This window comes from Balaenoptera acutorostrata, chromosome 20 (genome assembly GCF_949987535.1).
Source record: "Balaenoptera acutorostrata chromosome 20, mBalAcu1.1, whole genome shotgun sequence".
NCBI lineage: Eukaryota > Metazoa > Chordata > Mammalia > Artiodactyla > Balaenopteridae > Balaenoptera > Balaenoptera acutorostrata.
This window is the reverse complement of record NC_080083.1, coordinates 49,030,829-49,046,923: the sequence shown is the minus strand read 5'-3', so window position 1 is coordinate 49,046,923 and position 16,095 is coordinate 49,030,829. Positions and strand designations below refer to the sequence as shown.

The 16,095-nt window shown below is 58.4% G+C and overlaps 2 protein-coding genes across 19 annotated transcripts in view; one reads left to right on the top strand and one right to left on the bottom strand.

Annotated features, from left to right (window-relative positions):
* STRADA (STE20 related adaptor alpha) overlaps positions 1-5,369 on the top strand; it is a 34,266-nt gene extending 28,897 nt beyond the window's left edge. For 14 of the 16 annotated variants that reach the window (XM_057535840.1, XM_057535835.1, XM_057535837.1 and 11 more), the window contains 6 exons: positions 550-741; positions 1,663-1,847; positions 3,822-3,916; positions 4,101-4,145; positions 4,225-4,364; positions 4,445-5,369. In XM_057535840.1, coding sequence (XP_057391823.1) covers positions 550-741; positions 1,663-1,847; positions 3,822-3,916; positions 4,101-4,145; positions 4,225-4,364; positions 4,445-4,510 — 723 coding nt within the window. In that variant the 3' untranslated portion in view covers positions 4,511-5,369. Of the gene's footprint in view, positions 1-549; positions 742-1,662; positions 1,848-2,003; positions 2,053-3,821; positions 3,917-4,100; positions 4,146-4,224; positions 4,365-4,444 lie in introns of those variants that run through there. The other 2 variants (XR_009006285.1, XM_007175766.2) reach the window with 2 other exon arrangements.
* A 2,402-nt stretch (positions 5,370-7,771) lies between these two features.
* MAP3K3 (mitogen-activated protein kinase kinase kinase 3) overlaps positions 7,772-16,095 on the bottom strand; it is a 60,725-nt gene continuing 52,401 nt past the window's right edge. For 2 of the 3 annotated variants that reach the window (XM_057536205.1, XM_057536206.1), the window contains 8 exons: positions 14,511-14,578; positions 14,210-14,302; positions 13,371-13,562; positions 12,688-12,836; positions 11,936-12,067; positions 11,322-11,451; positions 10,779-10,956; positions 7,772-9,591 (listed from right to left, as the gene is read on the bottom strand). In XM_057536205.1, coding sequence (XP_057392188.1) covers positions 9,363-9,591; positions 10,779-10,956; positions 11,322-11,451; positions 11,936-12,067; positions 12,688-12,836; positions 13,371-13,562; positions 14,210-14,302; positions 14,511-14,578 — 1,171 coding nt within the window. In that variant the 3' untranslated portion in view covers positions 7,772-9,362. The remainder of the gene's footprint in view (positions 9,592-10,778; positions 10,957-11,321; positions 11,452-11,935; positions 12,068-12,687; positions 12,837-13,370; positions 13,563-14,209; positions 14,303-14,510; positions 14,579-16,095) is intronic. The other variant, XM_057536207.1, reaches the window with a different exon arrangement.

Sequence of the window (16,095 nt, the reverse complement as noted above, 5' to 3'; positions counted from 1 at the left end):
CCTATAGGTCCAGAGGGGCAAGCAATAAGACACCCCTCCCCTCAGACCTCTCCCTAATAACTGAAGGCAAGGGTATTGTCTCTTTATAAGCACTAGGTTAAGGCTAGGGCAATCCATCCTCCTCCCCCTTTTTGCTTGGGCCCTGACACCTGAAACCTTCCCTTGGTTCATCTTTGTAGCTCATTCCTTTCCCACGAACAGTCCGTCTTAGCGACTCCTGCTGGCCGCCTTGGTGCTTCCTCCAAGGGCCATAATGTTTTGCCTAGCCTGAGGGCCTGAGTCCTTATGCCATGTTAGTTTCATTGCCAGAACAAATTAAAAGTTGCAGAGAATCCACTGGAGAGTGACATTGTTGTGTGTTGGCCACGCAGGCTCGGACGTGAGTCATTCCACCCCGGGTTCTGCCATCTGAGAGTGGTCCCACAAGTGCTTGTGGAAGCACAGCGGTGACTTCCTTCGTTAGCTAGACAGCCTCACAGCACACATTTCTTTTAAAACCCGTAATGGATTTGTCTCTTAACTATCTAACGTTGAGACTATTAATTTTAGCCTGTGGCCATCAAACTGCTCTGGGGCTGGAAAGGTCTGAGTGCTGGAGACCGGCTGCTCTGCAGGACCACTTCTGGGCCACTGGAGCCCAGGCAGAAGAGGCTCACTTTTGTCAGGAAAGGAGGTGGATGGGGTTGTTCTGGAACAGGACTCCGTGTCTCCTCACCGTTGGGACTCATACTGAAAGAGCAGGTAACCTAAGACCCGGCCCGGCCCTTCCTGTCGTCCTGGCTGGCAGCCAGGGAGTCCGGGCCAGGCGATGAGTCTCACCTCGGGCTCCTGCGTGCGCTTCCCAGCCTGCACGCGCCCCCCAGCCGGGCCCCTTCCCCCACCGGTCTCTCGGGAGGGGTGCCCCTCTCTAGCCTGGGTACTTCAAATGTCAGATCAAGGAAGTGCCCCTCCCTCTTCCCTGTAGCTGCTTTAACCCGTCAAATGCCCTCACTTTCCCTTTCCTCAGAAATTGTAACATCAGTTTTAAAAAGAAAAATAGAAAACCTCTTCCCGTGGGCAGTTACAGGGGTTGAGGGGAAGGGACTCGTACCAGCCCGGAGGGCGTGGGGAGACCTGAAGCGGAGGGAGTGAGCAGGCCAGGTCACATTTATTTCCAACCCTCTTGCCAGCTCGTTTTTTTTTTTTTAAACCTCAAGTTCCCTTTTCTTAACACCCTGGGCAGCTTGTTTTTTCCCTCTGATCTGCTTGCTCCACCTTGCTGTCGGCGCCCCAAGGGCTGATTCTGTGGGGGCCGCCGCAGTTCAGCTGCGGATCATCCTGGGCAGGGCAAGGGGGCCTGAGGTGCCAGCCAAGCGCTGCTCCTTGCACCTCCGAGGGCTTCACGTCTCTTGCATCACCACGGCCCCCTGTGAGCATCTGACGACAGGTGTGGAAGCTTGGCTGGTAAAGATGCCCGTTAACAGTTTTTAAAGTTCTCACACACCCCATCCAGGGAGTTCGGGGGGCTGCAGCTCAACCCAAACGTAAATCTTCCTCCAGAGAGGGAGGGAGGCTGAGGAGAAGAGTGAAGCACAGCCTGGGTGCCCTGAGCCAGCCAAGGGAACAGCTGGGGGCTGGGGATGCCCGCGGCCCCGCTCACTCGCTCGCTCGCTCTCCTGCCAGGTGAGCGCCATGAGCTGTTCTGTTCCTGACAAGCGTGTGGGCCTCGCTCTTGAGCCACTAATTCTGTTCCTGCCATCGCATGGGAACAAGCTATGCTTAGGGCTGTGCTTCGTGAAACAGCTTCCAGCTGCGTCAGGGAGGTGGCTTCCCTGTGCTCCCCGCAGAGCTGAGGCTCTACCCCACAAGTGAGTGATGCTCCTTGGGACCCTTAGTGCCGGACACCAGGCAGCCGGCTTGGCCTGGGGGGCGGGGGGCGGTGGGAGGAGTCAGGAGGCCTGGCCTCTCACGCCAGCCCTGCCGCTCCAGCTTTGTTACTTGCACGAGTCACTTTAAATCTTCAGGCCTCGCTCCCTGTGTCAAATGAGGTTTGGATGAACCCAGGTTTGCTTGTTCGAAGGATGGAGATCTCTTTCCCTGAACGGGGTGCCGGCAGGGGCTGGGAGCGGGGGGTGACGAAGCCCTCAAAACCCCTCCACAGAAGCGCTTTAGGATGGCAGCCTCTGGGCACCACAGCCGCAGGCTCCCGGTTTCCCTCTCTCCGGGGCGCCAAGAGAAGGCGCTGAGGGCTGGTGGCCGAAGCTGACCGAACACGGAGGCCCCAGGGCCCTCCTGCGGCGCGGGCCGGGCCTCGCAGCCTCGCGTGGCCGGACCGCGTGCCCGGCCGCCCCTGCCATCTTCCTCGGCGGCCGTGCGGGCGCGCGAGGCGCCCCTGGCGGCGGGAGGACTCGGCGCCCGAGGGGGCGTGGGAGCCGCACGGGGACGCTGGGCGGGCCTCCGGGGCGGCCCCCGCGGGTCCTTCGTGCCGCAGGGCCCACGGAGCGGGGAAATGGAGGCAGCGAAAGGCCCAGGCGCGCCGGGTTATCTTTTCCGCCGCGAGGGCCTCGTCGGGAGCGCCATTTGTCCCGCGACCCCAGTCATCTCCACCTGGACTCGCCCCTGCCCCGAGGCCTGCGGCGCGGGTCCTCCAGCTCCGGTCCCTGCCTCTGTCCGGAGCGGGCCGACGGGGCGGCCGGTTTCGCGAGGACGGTGAGCGCGAAGCCCGAGGGGCGGTGCGGAGCGCTGGGAGAGCGGGGTGGGCGTGGGGGGCAGACAAAGGCGGGGGATGCCGAGCGAGGGGAAGACAAAGCGCAGAAAAGGGGTCGGTGGCGGCGCCGGGGCCCCGGAGGCGGCTCCGGGCGCGGCGGAGCCAATGGGCGGGCGCGGGGCGGGGGCCGGCGGGGGCGGCGCCGCAATAAGGCGGCGGCGGCGGCCGCCGCGGCCGCTCGGGGACCACAGGCAGCGGCGGCAGCTCGCGCCCGCGCACTCCTCGCACCCGAGGCGTTCCCCGGAGACCGACCCCCGCCCCGCGGCCCACGTCGGGGCCCGGTGAGACCCGCGGGCAGGCCAGGGGAGGGGCCAGCATCACGCTCGCAATCCGGGCGGCCCAGGTGGGGGCTGTGGGCGCGAGGGCCGCCGCCCACGGGGTCCCGACGCCGAGCGCCTCAACCCGTCGCGCTCGCCCGTGGCCCCGAGGCCAGCGTCCGCCCTCCGGGTCCGGCCTCCAGACAGAGGCGGGGCCGAGGTCCCCTCGGCTGGACCCGCGGGAATCCCGGGTCTGGGGTCCGGTACGCGGGATCGGGACTGAGGAGCGGGGCGCGCGGGCGGCGGCTCGGCCGGGCGGGGCTGGCGGCTCTGCCCGCGAGCGCTGTCCAGGGGCTGGGTCGGCCGAGCGGGGAGCGCCCGGGCCCCCGCGCCTCGGCCCCGCGCTGGGTAGGGTCGGGCCGGGGTCAGGCCGGGGCAGCGGATTCTGGCCGCGCCCCCCCCCGCCCCCCTCGGGCCCGCCCTCTCCTGACCTCCCCTCGCTCCAGGCGGGGTCCCGGTCCGCGAAGCGCTCCGGCTGCTGCGCGGAGCCCCTCCCCCAGCCGCTGCCAGCTAACTGTTCTTTCCCCGACACATGGTTCCACTCAGGGACCCCTGCCCCCTGCGGAGCCGCGTGGGGGACGAGCGGCCCAAGGGGGAGGTGGGTGAGGGGCGGAAGTGGCAAGACCCAGAGCAACAGGAAATGACTTAGGGAAAGTCCCAACCACGGCCCCCCAGCCCCTTGCCTGTAAACACCCCACCCCCACCCTGCGGGCTGGGGAAGGGCTTGTGGGGCCCTCTCAACCGACTTCCCCTTGCAGAACCCAGCGGGTGCCGCGGCTCCACACGGGGCCTCCATCGCCGCCAACGAGCCATGTTCCAGGCTGCAGGAGCCACCCAGGCCACCCCCTCCCACGTAGGTGATCAGCCGGGTGGGAGGGCACTCCATCCCTGCAGGTGTCTGGCCTGAGGGTGAAGGCGTGCCGAGCGGCGTGTTTGCCTGTCTCCCTTCCCCTCCTCCTGAGTGTCCCTGGGATCTGGGCTGGTGATGGTCTGGGGCACTCCTCAGCTGACCCTGCCCCGCCTGCCCTCTCCCTCAGGAAGCCAAAGGTGGCAGTGGCAGCAGCGCGGTTCAGCGCTCCAAGGTAGGGCCCTGAGGCTGGGGTGTGCGGGAGGGCGGGCCGGTCGCTGGTCAGGCCCCTGATGAGGTCTCTCCCGGATCAGTCCTTCAGCCTTCGCGCCCAGGTGAAGGAGACCTGCTCTGCCTGCCAGAAGACCGTGTACCCCATGGAGCGGCTGGTGGCCGACAAGCTCATTTTCCACAACTCTTGCTTCTGCTGCAAGCACTGCCACACCAAGCTCAGGTGCGCCCTTGCCCTACCCCCGCCCTGGCCTTCCTGACCTGACCCGACCCGACCTGACCGCAGCTGTTCTGCTTCTACAGCCTGGGCAGCTACGCGGCGCTGCACGGGGAATTTTACTGCAAACCCCACTTTCAGCAGCTGTTTAAGAGCAAAGGCAACTACGACGAAGGCTTCGGCCGGAAGCAGCACAAGGAGCTCTGGGCCCACAAGGAGGTGGACCCCAGCACCAAGACAGCCTGAGGTCCCTCTCACCGTCCACTCTCTCCTCCCTCTGTCGAGGGCCTGGAGCAGGCAGGGGGCAGGGTGGGAGAGAGGTTGGACCCCGGGCCCTGGTGGGGGCAGGGTGGGAAAGGGATGAGGCCGTCTTGCTCCGGCAGAGGGTCTTGGGGGCAGGGCTCTGCTCCGGGATTTCTTCCTTCTCTCTCCGTGGGTGGGGGGGTTAGGGAACCAGGACTGGGCTTTGCTCACCAGCCCGCTTCCTGCTGCTTCCAGCCTACCCCACCTCACCCCACGGCCCCCTGGGAAGGCCCCCCAACCCACCTTCCCTATCTAGGTGCCTTTTCTCCAGCAAGGAGTCAGCATGCCCCCCTCAGGGTCCCAAGCTCCCTCACTGCCACCCAGGGCCCTGTGTGGCCCCCACGTCTCCCCATCTACCTCTGCCCTTAGCCTGGTCCTGAGCCATGGAGACTGCAGGAAGGTGAGCCAGGGTGCCCCCTGCTGGGTCTCTCCAAATGCCCACCAGGACCCAGTGGGGGAGGGGAGGGAAAGTGGAAGAGCCCTGCCCTCCCACCCCCACCCCCACCCCCACCCCCCAAGGCGAGGCAGGGCATGCCCATTAGGGCTTGGGACCATCTCACACCACGGAAGCAGCAGAAGCTACAGCACCTGCCAGGCTGAGAGCCACAGAGACTGGTGGGGAGCTGGCAGGGTCACGTTTCCTTCTTCTCCCATTTCTGCAGGTTTTGACTGTTGTAATCAACCCTATTTTAAACATGTTTCAACAGATCCTGACTCTGTATTATGTGGCCTGATGGGGGGTTTTGTGGCAGGAAGGACACAGAGTCACCACACAGAAGTGAAGGGGGACAGGGTCAGCCCAAAGCACTCCTGGCCTTGGTGGTGGTGGGGGGCTGGTGGTGATGGGTGTCAGGGGAATGAATACTGGGCAGCCTGAGAAAAGGGGGTGTGCTTCCCAGCCAGGTCTTCATGCTGTCAAACCCAGAGTGTCTGATGACTGAACTCCACTTTGCACCTCAGTCTGTGTTGCTTAAGGTCAGGCCGTCAGTGGGTAATGGTGCTGTGCCTCGCTGCACTTCAGTATGTTGGGGTACAAGACAATCCTTTTGCTAAGTCCTTGTCTGAACCCCCTTTGCCCTGGAATTCAGGAAGGCATGGTGGGAACCAGCAGATCCAGCGATTTGTATCAAAGGTCTCCTAGTCTCTGTGCCCTTTCCCCATCTGTCCTCTTCCTCCTGCTTTTTCAAGCTCCAGGGAATGGGGCAGCCGTGGTCATCATCCCAAGCAGTCTAAGGAGAAACAGCTCGTCTGCTCTTCTGAGGGGACAACAGTTTACAACAGAGCAAACAAGGCAAGCTTGGAGGACCTAAGATTCCCCCCCCCCGCCCCCACCCCAGCAGAATACAGGCAGGATGTCTGGCTTGTCCTGCCCCAGACCCAACCATCCTGATTCCCCCCAACTGCCTGTGGACTTTGTGAATTGGTGGAACAAGAAGGCAGACTCCTGGGGGATTTGCTACCTCCACCCCATACACGTCCTTAAGTTCCTAAGTGACCTTATGCCCATAGAACAGGGCAGGGAGCTGGGCCTCAAACTCCGATGGCAGGTGGGCAGGCCACTGTGCTATGTTGCCCCTGGAAATGGCAGAGCTAACAGCAAGCAGAGTTGGCACCCTGAGCCTGGGTCCTCAGAGCGTGAGGAGGGCTGCTGAGAGCCTCACTCGGGGCAGGTCCAACGTCTGTACCAGAGGCCTCAGACGGGGACAAGGATGGTCTTTCTCTGCTCCGAGCTAAGCAACAGCAGCAGATAGCCCTGGGGGAGCTATCAGAGAGGTGGCTCCTGGAGGTGCCCGATCCCTGCCCTGCAAGGATACGACTCAGGTGAGTCCTTCCCTGGGCTGGGAAGACCAGTGGACGCCACAAAGGTCCTGGAAACTGAGCCGCATTGATACTCGGGTCAGGTGAGCTGACAGTGCCACCTCAGTAAGTCAGCCGTGGTAGAGCCGCCCTCGGCAGAGCTCCGAGGAACGGGGGGAAGAGAGGGAGCCACTTCTGAGCTAGCAGTGGTACCAGCCAAGTCACGCCATCCCGGGACCCCTCTTGGAGTCATTTCAAGTTCTCATCTGCTAAGGGAGGCAAGCTTGTTGCCAGGCGCCGTACCCAGCTTCTCCCAGGTAAACACCTATTCCCTCCACCCCCCCAGCCAAAAGCACTGCCACAGGACCCCTTGGGTATAAATGATCCCTTTTATTATAAGTAATGCACGACACTGGCCTGGCTTTGCACTGCAAGCCCTCGGTCAAGATATAGTCAAAATAACTATGGCTGCAGGTTCTTCTGCACGATCCACAATTCAGACACAGACACAGAGCTGGGGTGGGCAGGAGGGGCAGGAGCGTGGTGGAGTGTGGACTGTCCCCAGCCCTGGCCTCTCCGCGTCGGGCTGGCCAAGGCTGACATACCCCACGGAATGATGAGCAAGTGGTGGCAGGCCCTTCCCACAGCCAGCCTGGGGCTGCTAGGAGACGGCCCTTCAGATCCTTTGGGCCAGGCCACCCTAGGCCCCACAACTTTTCATCTGGATTATTTAATAAAAAAACAATAAATTAAAATTAAGCAACAGCTTGGTCCTGAGGATGCTGAGCCAGCATGTCCACAGTTTTTGGCACACAAAAAATCAGGGTCTTGGTTTTTTGGAGTGTAGGATTTGTTGGCTTGTTCGCAAATTCATTTTTAAAAACATTCCCTGTGCGGCAAGACCCCGGGGGGGTGGGGCTCTGTGAGAGCCTGAACCTGGGACACAGAGTCGTCTCATCGTGTCGGCACCGGCACCACGCCGTTTCCTGTTGGGGGTCAGGGACTGGGGCTGGGGGTGTGGGCCCAAGAAGAGTGCTACAGCCATCAGGACGGGGTCGTGGAGAGGCCGAGCTGCCGCTCGGCAGCTTTGGTCGAGGCAAGGGGCCAGTCCCCACCCTGGGCAAGAGCCAAGGTGGAGGCAGGCAGGAGCACACGCTCACTGTCTTCAGAGCGCCCGGCTGGGGGTGCCTGACAGAGGCCCCTGGGGCAAAAAGGATGGAAACAGAGGGGCCCAGGCCCAACTGGCACCGTGCAACACACATTCCTGCAAAACCAGCTGCTTTCATTTTCTCTTCTCTCTCTTGAGGCGTCCATCACCTGTAACAGTCTAGAATTGATATATATAAAAACCATCAAATATGATCTGAGATATAAATTAACAAGTACAAGGCCTCACATTACATGATGTGAAAAGGCTAAAAACAGCGATAGAAACTACATTCATAAAAGTGCATCGTCAACATACAACGAAGGCTTTGGCTTGTTCTGGTGCCCGTGGGGAAGTGGGCAAGGCTGGCAATGAGCTGCCTGGCGCTAATCCCCAGCTCCTTGGAGACACCCATCCCTGGGCACTGGCTTTTTTTTTTTTTTTTTTTTTTTCCTTTAATGACAACTCCCAAGGAAACTGGGTGTTGAGAGGGAGGAGCTCTAGCAATAGGCACATTTTTGGAGGGGAGGGGCCGGAAGAAAGGACCAGCGCCCAGGCTGAGGTAAATAAGGCCAACTCTAAGCTGCTTGGAGATACTGGCTCCCTGACCCCTGCTGCCATTCCTCCCCCATAGGAGCAACAAGGGAAAGAGGCTGAGACCTCATGGGGATGAGCAAGGCTGGCCAAGGAGGAACAGAGCTTTGCAGTTTTGGACACGGTGGCATCAGAGAGAGCTCTGGCCTAGCGGGTCGTGACCCGCAGACAGCCTGATACGACTCCCCTGGCTGCCCTGAACGGCCCACTCAGGGTAGCCAGCCGGCTCAGATGCCTTCACTGTGTTGTCCATCTTCCTTTCTGCCCCAGGAGGGGAACAGGTGCCAGGCCAGGAGCACAAAGGCCATGACCTTCAGCTCTTTCCAATCTGGCCCAAGGCCCAAGCCCACAGCAGGGGTACTCAGAGCCCAGAGGGCACACGAAGTCTCCAGTTTAGAAACTGGGTACAGCATAAGAGTGACTCCAACTTGTAAAACAGAGACAATTGCATTGACAAAACTGGGTCTCCCGCTCAGTGGGGGCAGTTCCACATCTCAGGCCCCTGCTTGAGGGTGGGAGGGGGTCAGGGTCATGGGGGCAGGCAGGACAGGCTCCTCCTTCCCTGAATAAGGCAGCATAACATTTGCTTCATTCATCTTTGGTAAAGGACAGGGACTGGCAAAGCTGGCCTGGGGCTCCAGGGAGAGTGCAGCCCAGGCCTCCGCTTTCCATTGGCTGCGGGATGCTGGGCTTTACCTCAGGCTTGGCTGGGCTCATCCAGCCCAGAGATGCCCTGGCGGTCTCCAGACATGGGGAGGAGAAACAAAATAACACTCTGAATGAAAGTAACACTATTCAGACCCTCGTGTCCATCCTGTGCCCCCAGACTCTCTGGGGGTCTGGTGCTGACTGCGGTGTCAGGACACAGTCCCGAGGGTGGGGCCCACGGCGCCTCGCACGCTGTTGCTAGCCCCTTCCCCTCCAGGCTGAGCTTGGGACGCTGGAGCTTCAGGTCTGGCAGGCTGGGGGCTCCCAGTCCGTGAGGCTGCAGCCACCCTACCTGGCTCTGGGCCCCGGCAGCAGAAGGGCACAGACAACGCGGGCCGGACTGCAGCTCCGTGGTCCACAGCCTCGCCTGGGAGAAGCAGCAACTTCGCTGAGCCCCACAGCAGCCCCTCGCCTATGCAGCAGGGGGCGGCCAGCAACAGCGTGGCCTTGAGAGCTCAGTACACGAGCTGTGCAAAGTGGTGTGTGAGCAGCTCCTCGGCCGAAGGTCTCTGGCGGGCCTCCACAAAAATGCGCCTCAGGAAGTCCCGGCCGTGCTCAGAGATGTGGGAGGGCAGCTGAGGATTGGTGGGCTGGGTGGCAATCTTGAAAATGGCGGCCATGGCTTCATACTCTGCCCAAGGTGGTTTCTCTGTCAGCATCTCCACCACGGTGCAGCCCAGGCTCCTGGTGAGAGAACCCCAGTGTCACCCCCTCAACCTGCCCCAGGCTCCCAGCTGCCCTGCCCACTGTGGTGAAAGGAGGTGCCCTTCCCAGAACACACTGAGGCAGGATGGGCCAAGCTGAGGGTTGACACCCCTGTAGAGGGTCCCCAAGGCCAGGAGAGGCTTCAAAGCCCCGTCAGCTTCGTCCACGTGGGCTTCATCAACCTACACCCACCCAGGTGCTTCTTGACACTGGGGAAGAGAACCACTTTAGCATGTTCAGAAAGAGCTCTGAGATAATGGTATTAGTTCCTGTTGCTGCTGTAACAAATTACCACGAACCTAGTGGCATAAATTTATTATCATTTTGGAGGTCGGAAGTCTAAAATGAGTCTCACTGGGCTAAAGTCAACGTGTCAGTGGGATGGTTCCTTCTGGAGGCTCTGAGGGGAGAATCCATTACACTGCCTTTTCCAACTCCTAGAGGCTGCCTGCATTCCTTGGTTCATGGCCCCTGCCTTGCGTCACTCCAACCTCTTGTTTCCTTTGTCACATCTCTTACCGCCCACTCTGATATCCTGCCTTCCTTTTATAAGGACCTTTGTGCTTATACTGAGCCCATCTGGAAAATCCAGGATCATCTCCCCATCTCAAAGTTCTTAAATTGACCTGCAAAGGCCTTACTGTCATATAAGGTAACATTTACTAATCCCTTTGGCATTAGTACGTGGACATCTTCAGGGACCATTATGCATCCCACCACAGTAACATTCTAAGAGGAAGTGATGCTCTCACAACTTTCAGGCCCTTTCAGAGGATGGACATGAAGTTAGGTAGAGCAGATGCAAGCCACCTGAGCACTAGGAGGGAGCGGAAGCCTGCTACTGTTGAGAGACAGATCCAGGCCTTCACCTTGGATCCTAGTTCTTTCAGGGATTCAGCAAACATCAGGGATGTTTTCCATGGCCTAAGTTCTCAGCGATAACAAAACAGCTGCTCTTCAGAGTTAAAACACAACGCATCTGCTGTATGTACCGCTGCAGGCACCACCGCCTCTGCCCACATGGAGCCTGAAACCTGGCCTCGCTGGCCAGAGGCGAGTTCTCACTCCCTCCTGCCACACTGCAAAGCCCCCAAGCCTCATTTCTAAGTTGGAGCCACTACAGCCCAGACAGGGAGATGGGGTCCCAGCACGTCCCCAGTGCTCACCACACGTCTGCCTTCCTTCCGTAGCCCTCACCGCTGATCACCTCAGGGCTCATCCAGTAGGGAGTGCCAGTGACCGAGCGCATGCCCGTGCCTGACATGCAGATGGTCTGCAGGCGCTTGCTGGCCCCAAAGTCCCCCAGCTTCACATTCCCAGCAGAGTCTCGGAGGATGTTGGCTCCTAAGGCATGAAAGGGCATAGGCTGCAACCCTGGACCCCTGGGCACTTTCCACCATCCTCCCTCTGTCTCTCCCTCCCAGGTCAAAGGGCTGCTGGGGAGGATGGGAGGCTACCATGAATTAGACATGAACTGCACAGAGCAAACAGGCTAGTGACGGGAAGCCTCAGCCCTACAGCACCAAATCATCACCATGGCCAACATCTGCAGAGCACTTCGCAGTATTTTCCCAAATTGCTTAACTGATCTTCGTGCCAATCCCCCAAGGAAGCAATTAGGGTTCCACTTTTCAGAAAGTTCAAAATGACCAGGCCGAAAGTTCCCAAGTAACTAGGTCACGGGGACCACACAGCCTGCCCCTGCTCACCCTTGATGTCCCGGTGAACAATCATGTTACTGTGCAGGTAGGACATGCCCTCCAGGATCTGCCGGGTGTATTTTCGGGTCACACTCTCTGTCAGAGCTCCGTAGGCCTTCAACTGGTCCTTCACTGAGCCCTAAAGCCACAGGAGTCAGAGGGAGTCACTGCAGGAAGGCGGTGGGAAGGGGCAAGGCTACTTCCAGCCCCCAGCATTCGGCAAAGGAGCGACTCTTCCCATTCCCATTTGTGACGTGCCAGGCGCTTTGCTAGGGGCTGTCGGGCCGCTCGAGAGAAGGCTGAGACGGTCCTTTCCTCAAGCAACGGGCGGCCCAAATCCAGAAGCGGGGTCTGTCTGCTCCACGTAAAGGCGGTACTTACTAGACAGTGCAGCTGCCCTGTAAGCCTCAGGTTAGGGTAGCCTGGGACATTTCTCATCCCACACCATCACTGCAGCCAGACGCAGGGCCTGCTGACTCCAAGTCCTGCCACTGCCTCACCTTCCCCCCTGCGCCTCTGGAGTCTCAGGTAATCAGACCCATGTCAAAGGGACCCCTCCTCCACAGCCCCCAGCCCCAGGAGAGGTCCTCTCTGTGTGTCCCACATGCATCAGGGGCACATACCCCCGGCATGTACTCCATGAAGATGGTCAGCGTCTTCTCGGCACGGTCCCGCAGGCAGCCATAGTACTGCACTATGCGCTCGTGCTGCAAGTTCTTCAGCAACTGGATCTCACACTCCAGTGCACTCACCTCCTAGGGGAGAGGCCCAGTGGTCACCTAGGCTTTCAGGGCCCTGGTTCTACCTGCCTAGGATCAGCTCAGCTTGCCCTAGTCAGTGGCCTCAGAGGAGTCTGCCTGCCTTGGGAACTTCAGCTGGAGAAAAGGGGGGACTCTCTCAACTGTTTGGCCCTTGTCCACAATGCTGGCTAAGCCTTGGGATGGTGGCATTCCCATGCTGGAAGACAGCAGACAGTGGGGTGGGAGACGGGTTTGTGGGTGCAACTAAGCAGTTTAGATAACCGCTGTATTTGTCCACTCCAACTGGAATGAAGGTCACATCCAAAGCTAAGCTCCAAAGACAGGCTCCTTCCTGGTCTGAGAGCTGGGAAAGAGAGGCATGTCTGGTGAGGGTGGGGCAGGTACTGCTCTTTGTAGCACTGGCCATCACCTCCCAGTTTGGGCTGCTTGGTACTTTGGCACCAACTCAGTTCTTCATACCCAATCTCTCCCCTGGGCCAGGGTCAACAGCAAGGGAGCTTGGGAGGAAGAATGATGGGAGAAGCAACCTGTAGCATCTCGAGCAATTTGTGCAACAAGACAGGTATTTTCTTGAGAGGGAGGAATTGGAAGTCAGACCATGGGGAAGGCAGTACCTTGCTTGTCTCTGGACTGTCTGGGTCAAACTGGACCTGCTTGGAAGCAAGTTCTCGTCCTGTGTCCACATCATAGCACAAATAGACCCTGCCAAAGGCACCCTGGCCCAGGAGCTTCCCCCGGCGCCAATTGATGGGGGCACTGGGAGCTACAGGAGAACAGAAGGAAAGAGCATCAGAGTTCGTGCACTTAGTTACCGATATCCTGCCTCATCCTACAGAGGCGCGAGCTGCCCCCTCACCCGGCATCATCACATCTCTCAGCATAGCATCTCCACGCCCATCTGGAACAGGCTCAGTGCCCTGGTCAATCAGACCTTAAGGCCCAAGGCCTGAGAAGCAGAGGATTGGCTAAAATAGTGGTTAAATGTTCATCTGAATTGATTAAATACCTTCATACTTCCAAGGCCCCCAAATATCTCATTATGTCAGGGATTAAGGAGACTGCTCTTCAGTTTAAACATGGAAAAACTAAAGGCCAGAGAGAAGTGGCTTGTCACACAACAGTGGAGTGAGGACTAAGGTCCAGGGGATCTGCTGCCCACCCTCGGGCTCTTCCACTGGGTGCGGATGGGCCAGAGCTGCCACTGCCAACAGCCCCGGTGGACCCGCTGGCCTCCCGCCCTGCAGCTGGTCTGAGCATCCCCTGGGCAGCCTCCACCTGGCCAGGGCCCACTCCTCACACTTGGTTGGCACGTTCCTCTCCTGCACAGAGAGGGCGTTCTCACTGTCCGCACTCCGCAGGCGCCCTCGGGGGTCCAGGTACTGCACCGCCAGGCCCATGTTCTCGCCATTTGTGCTCAGGGAGCGGCTGGAGGGCACCAGGGTGAACAGGTTGCCTTGATGACGCCGTATTCGGGGAAATGTTCTTCTGCCTGAAGGGTTGCAGGGGCCAGAATAGAGCAAGTCAGACCCCTGGCCACAGGCTGAATGTGCAAACCGGGCCATAACAGCAGCTCCAGTCGGGTGAGCTCTCCAGAACCTATCTGCCCTCCCACCTGACTCGTGCCAGAATGGCTAATGTCTCAAGCATCCTGAGAATCAGGACAAAAGCAGGAATTAGCAAGCAGCCAGATGGTTTAGGGAAACCTAGCCAAAGCGAAAGCATAGGGCTGGCCCCTATGTCCTACATCACTCGCAGGGCCAATCCACGGCTGATCTATTTTCCTTGGCATCCTAATCCTAAACCTCTGAGGCTTGAAGCTCCATTCCGTTTGCTGCGTGAGGCAGAAGAGGGCGTTGGAGAGCTGGCGCCCTGGAGCACGCTGTGCACTCAGACAAAGGACAGAGTTCCCAGAGGCAGCATCAGTCTACAAATACCAGCCTCCCTCTTTTTCTTTCTTTTTTTTTTTTTTTTAAACCCTGACTCTACTGCCTCAAGCCTGGGCACAGTTCCTCAGGAATAAAGGAAACATGGGGCCTGGAGTGCCTGGGCCACCTGCTCCAGTGGCTTTTCCTGGAGGAGCTTTAACCACGTCCCTTCTGAGGTGGCCAGCAGGGGGCAGGGTGGAGGCGCACTCACCGTCATTGTAGTCCTTGTGGTGCACGGACACGTGGTAGCGCCGGGGGTAGGTTCCACCTTTGACCCCTTTGTCATAGAGCTGAGTTTCCCGATCTGAGTAGGAGAGAGGAATCACTGGCTTCTCGACAGGCCAATGTTAGTGATCCATTTAAGCCTCTAGGTCACCCGAGACCTCAGAGCAGCAAGCCCGAGAATTAAAATACAGCCCTGGCTTCTCTTCCCAACTCAGCCGTCAAAAGCAGACTGCCTGCAGCCCCACCCGGACACCCAGCAGTGCTCACCCAGGCTCTGGAGAACTCACCCGAGAATTCCTGTCTGTTGTCTGGGAAGCTCTGGGCTCGGGACATTCGTGATTTCCGGAAGGATGGGCTGGAAAAACAAAATGAATCACAAAGTAGACTTCAGGGTACCTCCAAAGCAGCTCAGCAGGGCAGAAGGCAGGATACTCAGACAGACTGCTTCTCCTAGCTCCTTCCCACACACGTCATTACATGGTAGGAAGCAGAGTTGGAGAGAAACAGCCCTTTTCTCAGCCTACTACTCTCTCTTCACTAGTCTGAGGCCCACATCTGACGGGACCCTGAATAATGAAGCCCTCCAGTGCTACTGACCTCCACCCTGGCTGCACAGTGCTTTATCTTACCCTTTCCTCCCACCTTGGTAACAGGGAAAGAGCTGCACAAAGTCCCTTGCCCAGCGCAGTAATAAAGACAGCAACAGCATCTTCCTTTCAGACTAATCACCACCGTCCCATTTTAGAGACGTGGAAAACTGAGGAACAGAAAGGTTAAAGGGCTTGTCCAAAACTATTCAACTAGTATTTGGTGGAGCTGGGTCTATATGGCTGCAGATCCCATGAAGGGAAGATGAAAGCTCTGACCTTAGGTTATGCTGGCCCTCAAGGAAGTGAAGTCCAGGTCACTGAGTCTGACTCCCAAGGAGAAGAAAACAAAGCATTGGAGGGACAGAGGAAAAATTCAAGAATCAAGTGAATTATCTTTCCCAGCATCCACCTGAACGGTTCTTTCCCTCATGTGAGAGTGCCTTTTGAAAAGGTCATAGGTCAGAAACTCTCAAGGCAGTGATGCAGGGGCTGTCCCCTACTTCCCAACTGCTAGACCTTCTGTGGTCCTGTCCCACAGCTCCCCTCCCCCGCCAGCGTGGCCACAAAGCTTAGAAGAGAGTTCAAAGCCAGAGTCAGTTCCTGTCCTGGCAGAGCCCTCAGTTTGCAGCAGCAACTCTGGCACTTTCACCTGTGCCTTCTTACTCTTTTGGTTGGAAAGCAAGCCTAAAATAAGGCTGCAGATTGGATGCCAACAAGCAACTGTGACTGTTCTATGATACCGAGAAGGGAGACCACGCTCACCAGCTCACAGGTCTGTTAGGAGAGACACGGTACAGATCTGGCCACGGTCACAGGGTGATGACCCATGTGAGCAATTAATCAGTTACACAAAGAAAAGAAAATCCCCAGAACTGTTCCTTAGCCTCTGACCACAGTCCTAAGCCCAGCCGGATGTGGTCAAAATGTGCTCTTGGGCATAGTAAGGTCAAGGAGAGAGACTGCCTACATCAATGCCAAAGCCACCTCCAACACCCCCGCTGACGGGCAAACCAGCTCCACAGAACCATGTGGTGTGTAAAGGATGACGCTTGTTCCCTCCCAAAGTGTAAGAACGAGATTACACACCAAGCATGCAGTGTGGTAAGCTAGGCAGTCTGAGTATCTTGTTTTCTGGTTTTTATATCCCAGTTTCTTATTCCACCAGAAAGACTTGGAGAAAAAAAAAAGAAAGTAAACCCAAAGGTGATAATTCAGTTTTGTCCCCCAAGCATTGAAGGTCGTCCAGATCTCAGCAATGAGGCTAAGGGTACAAGGGCAGCAT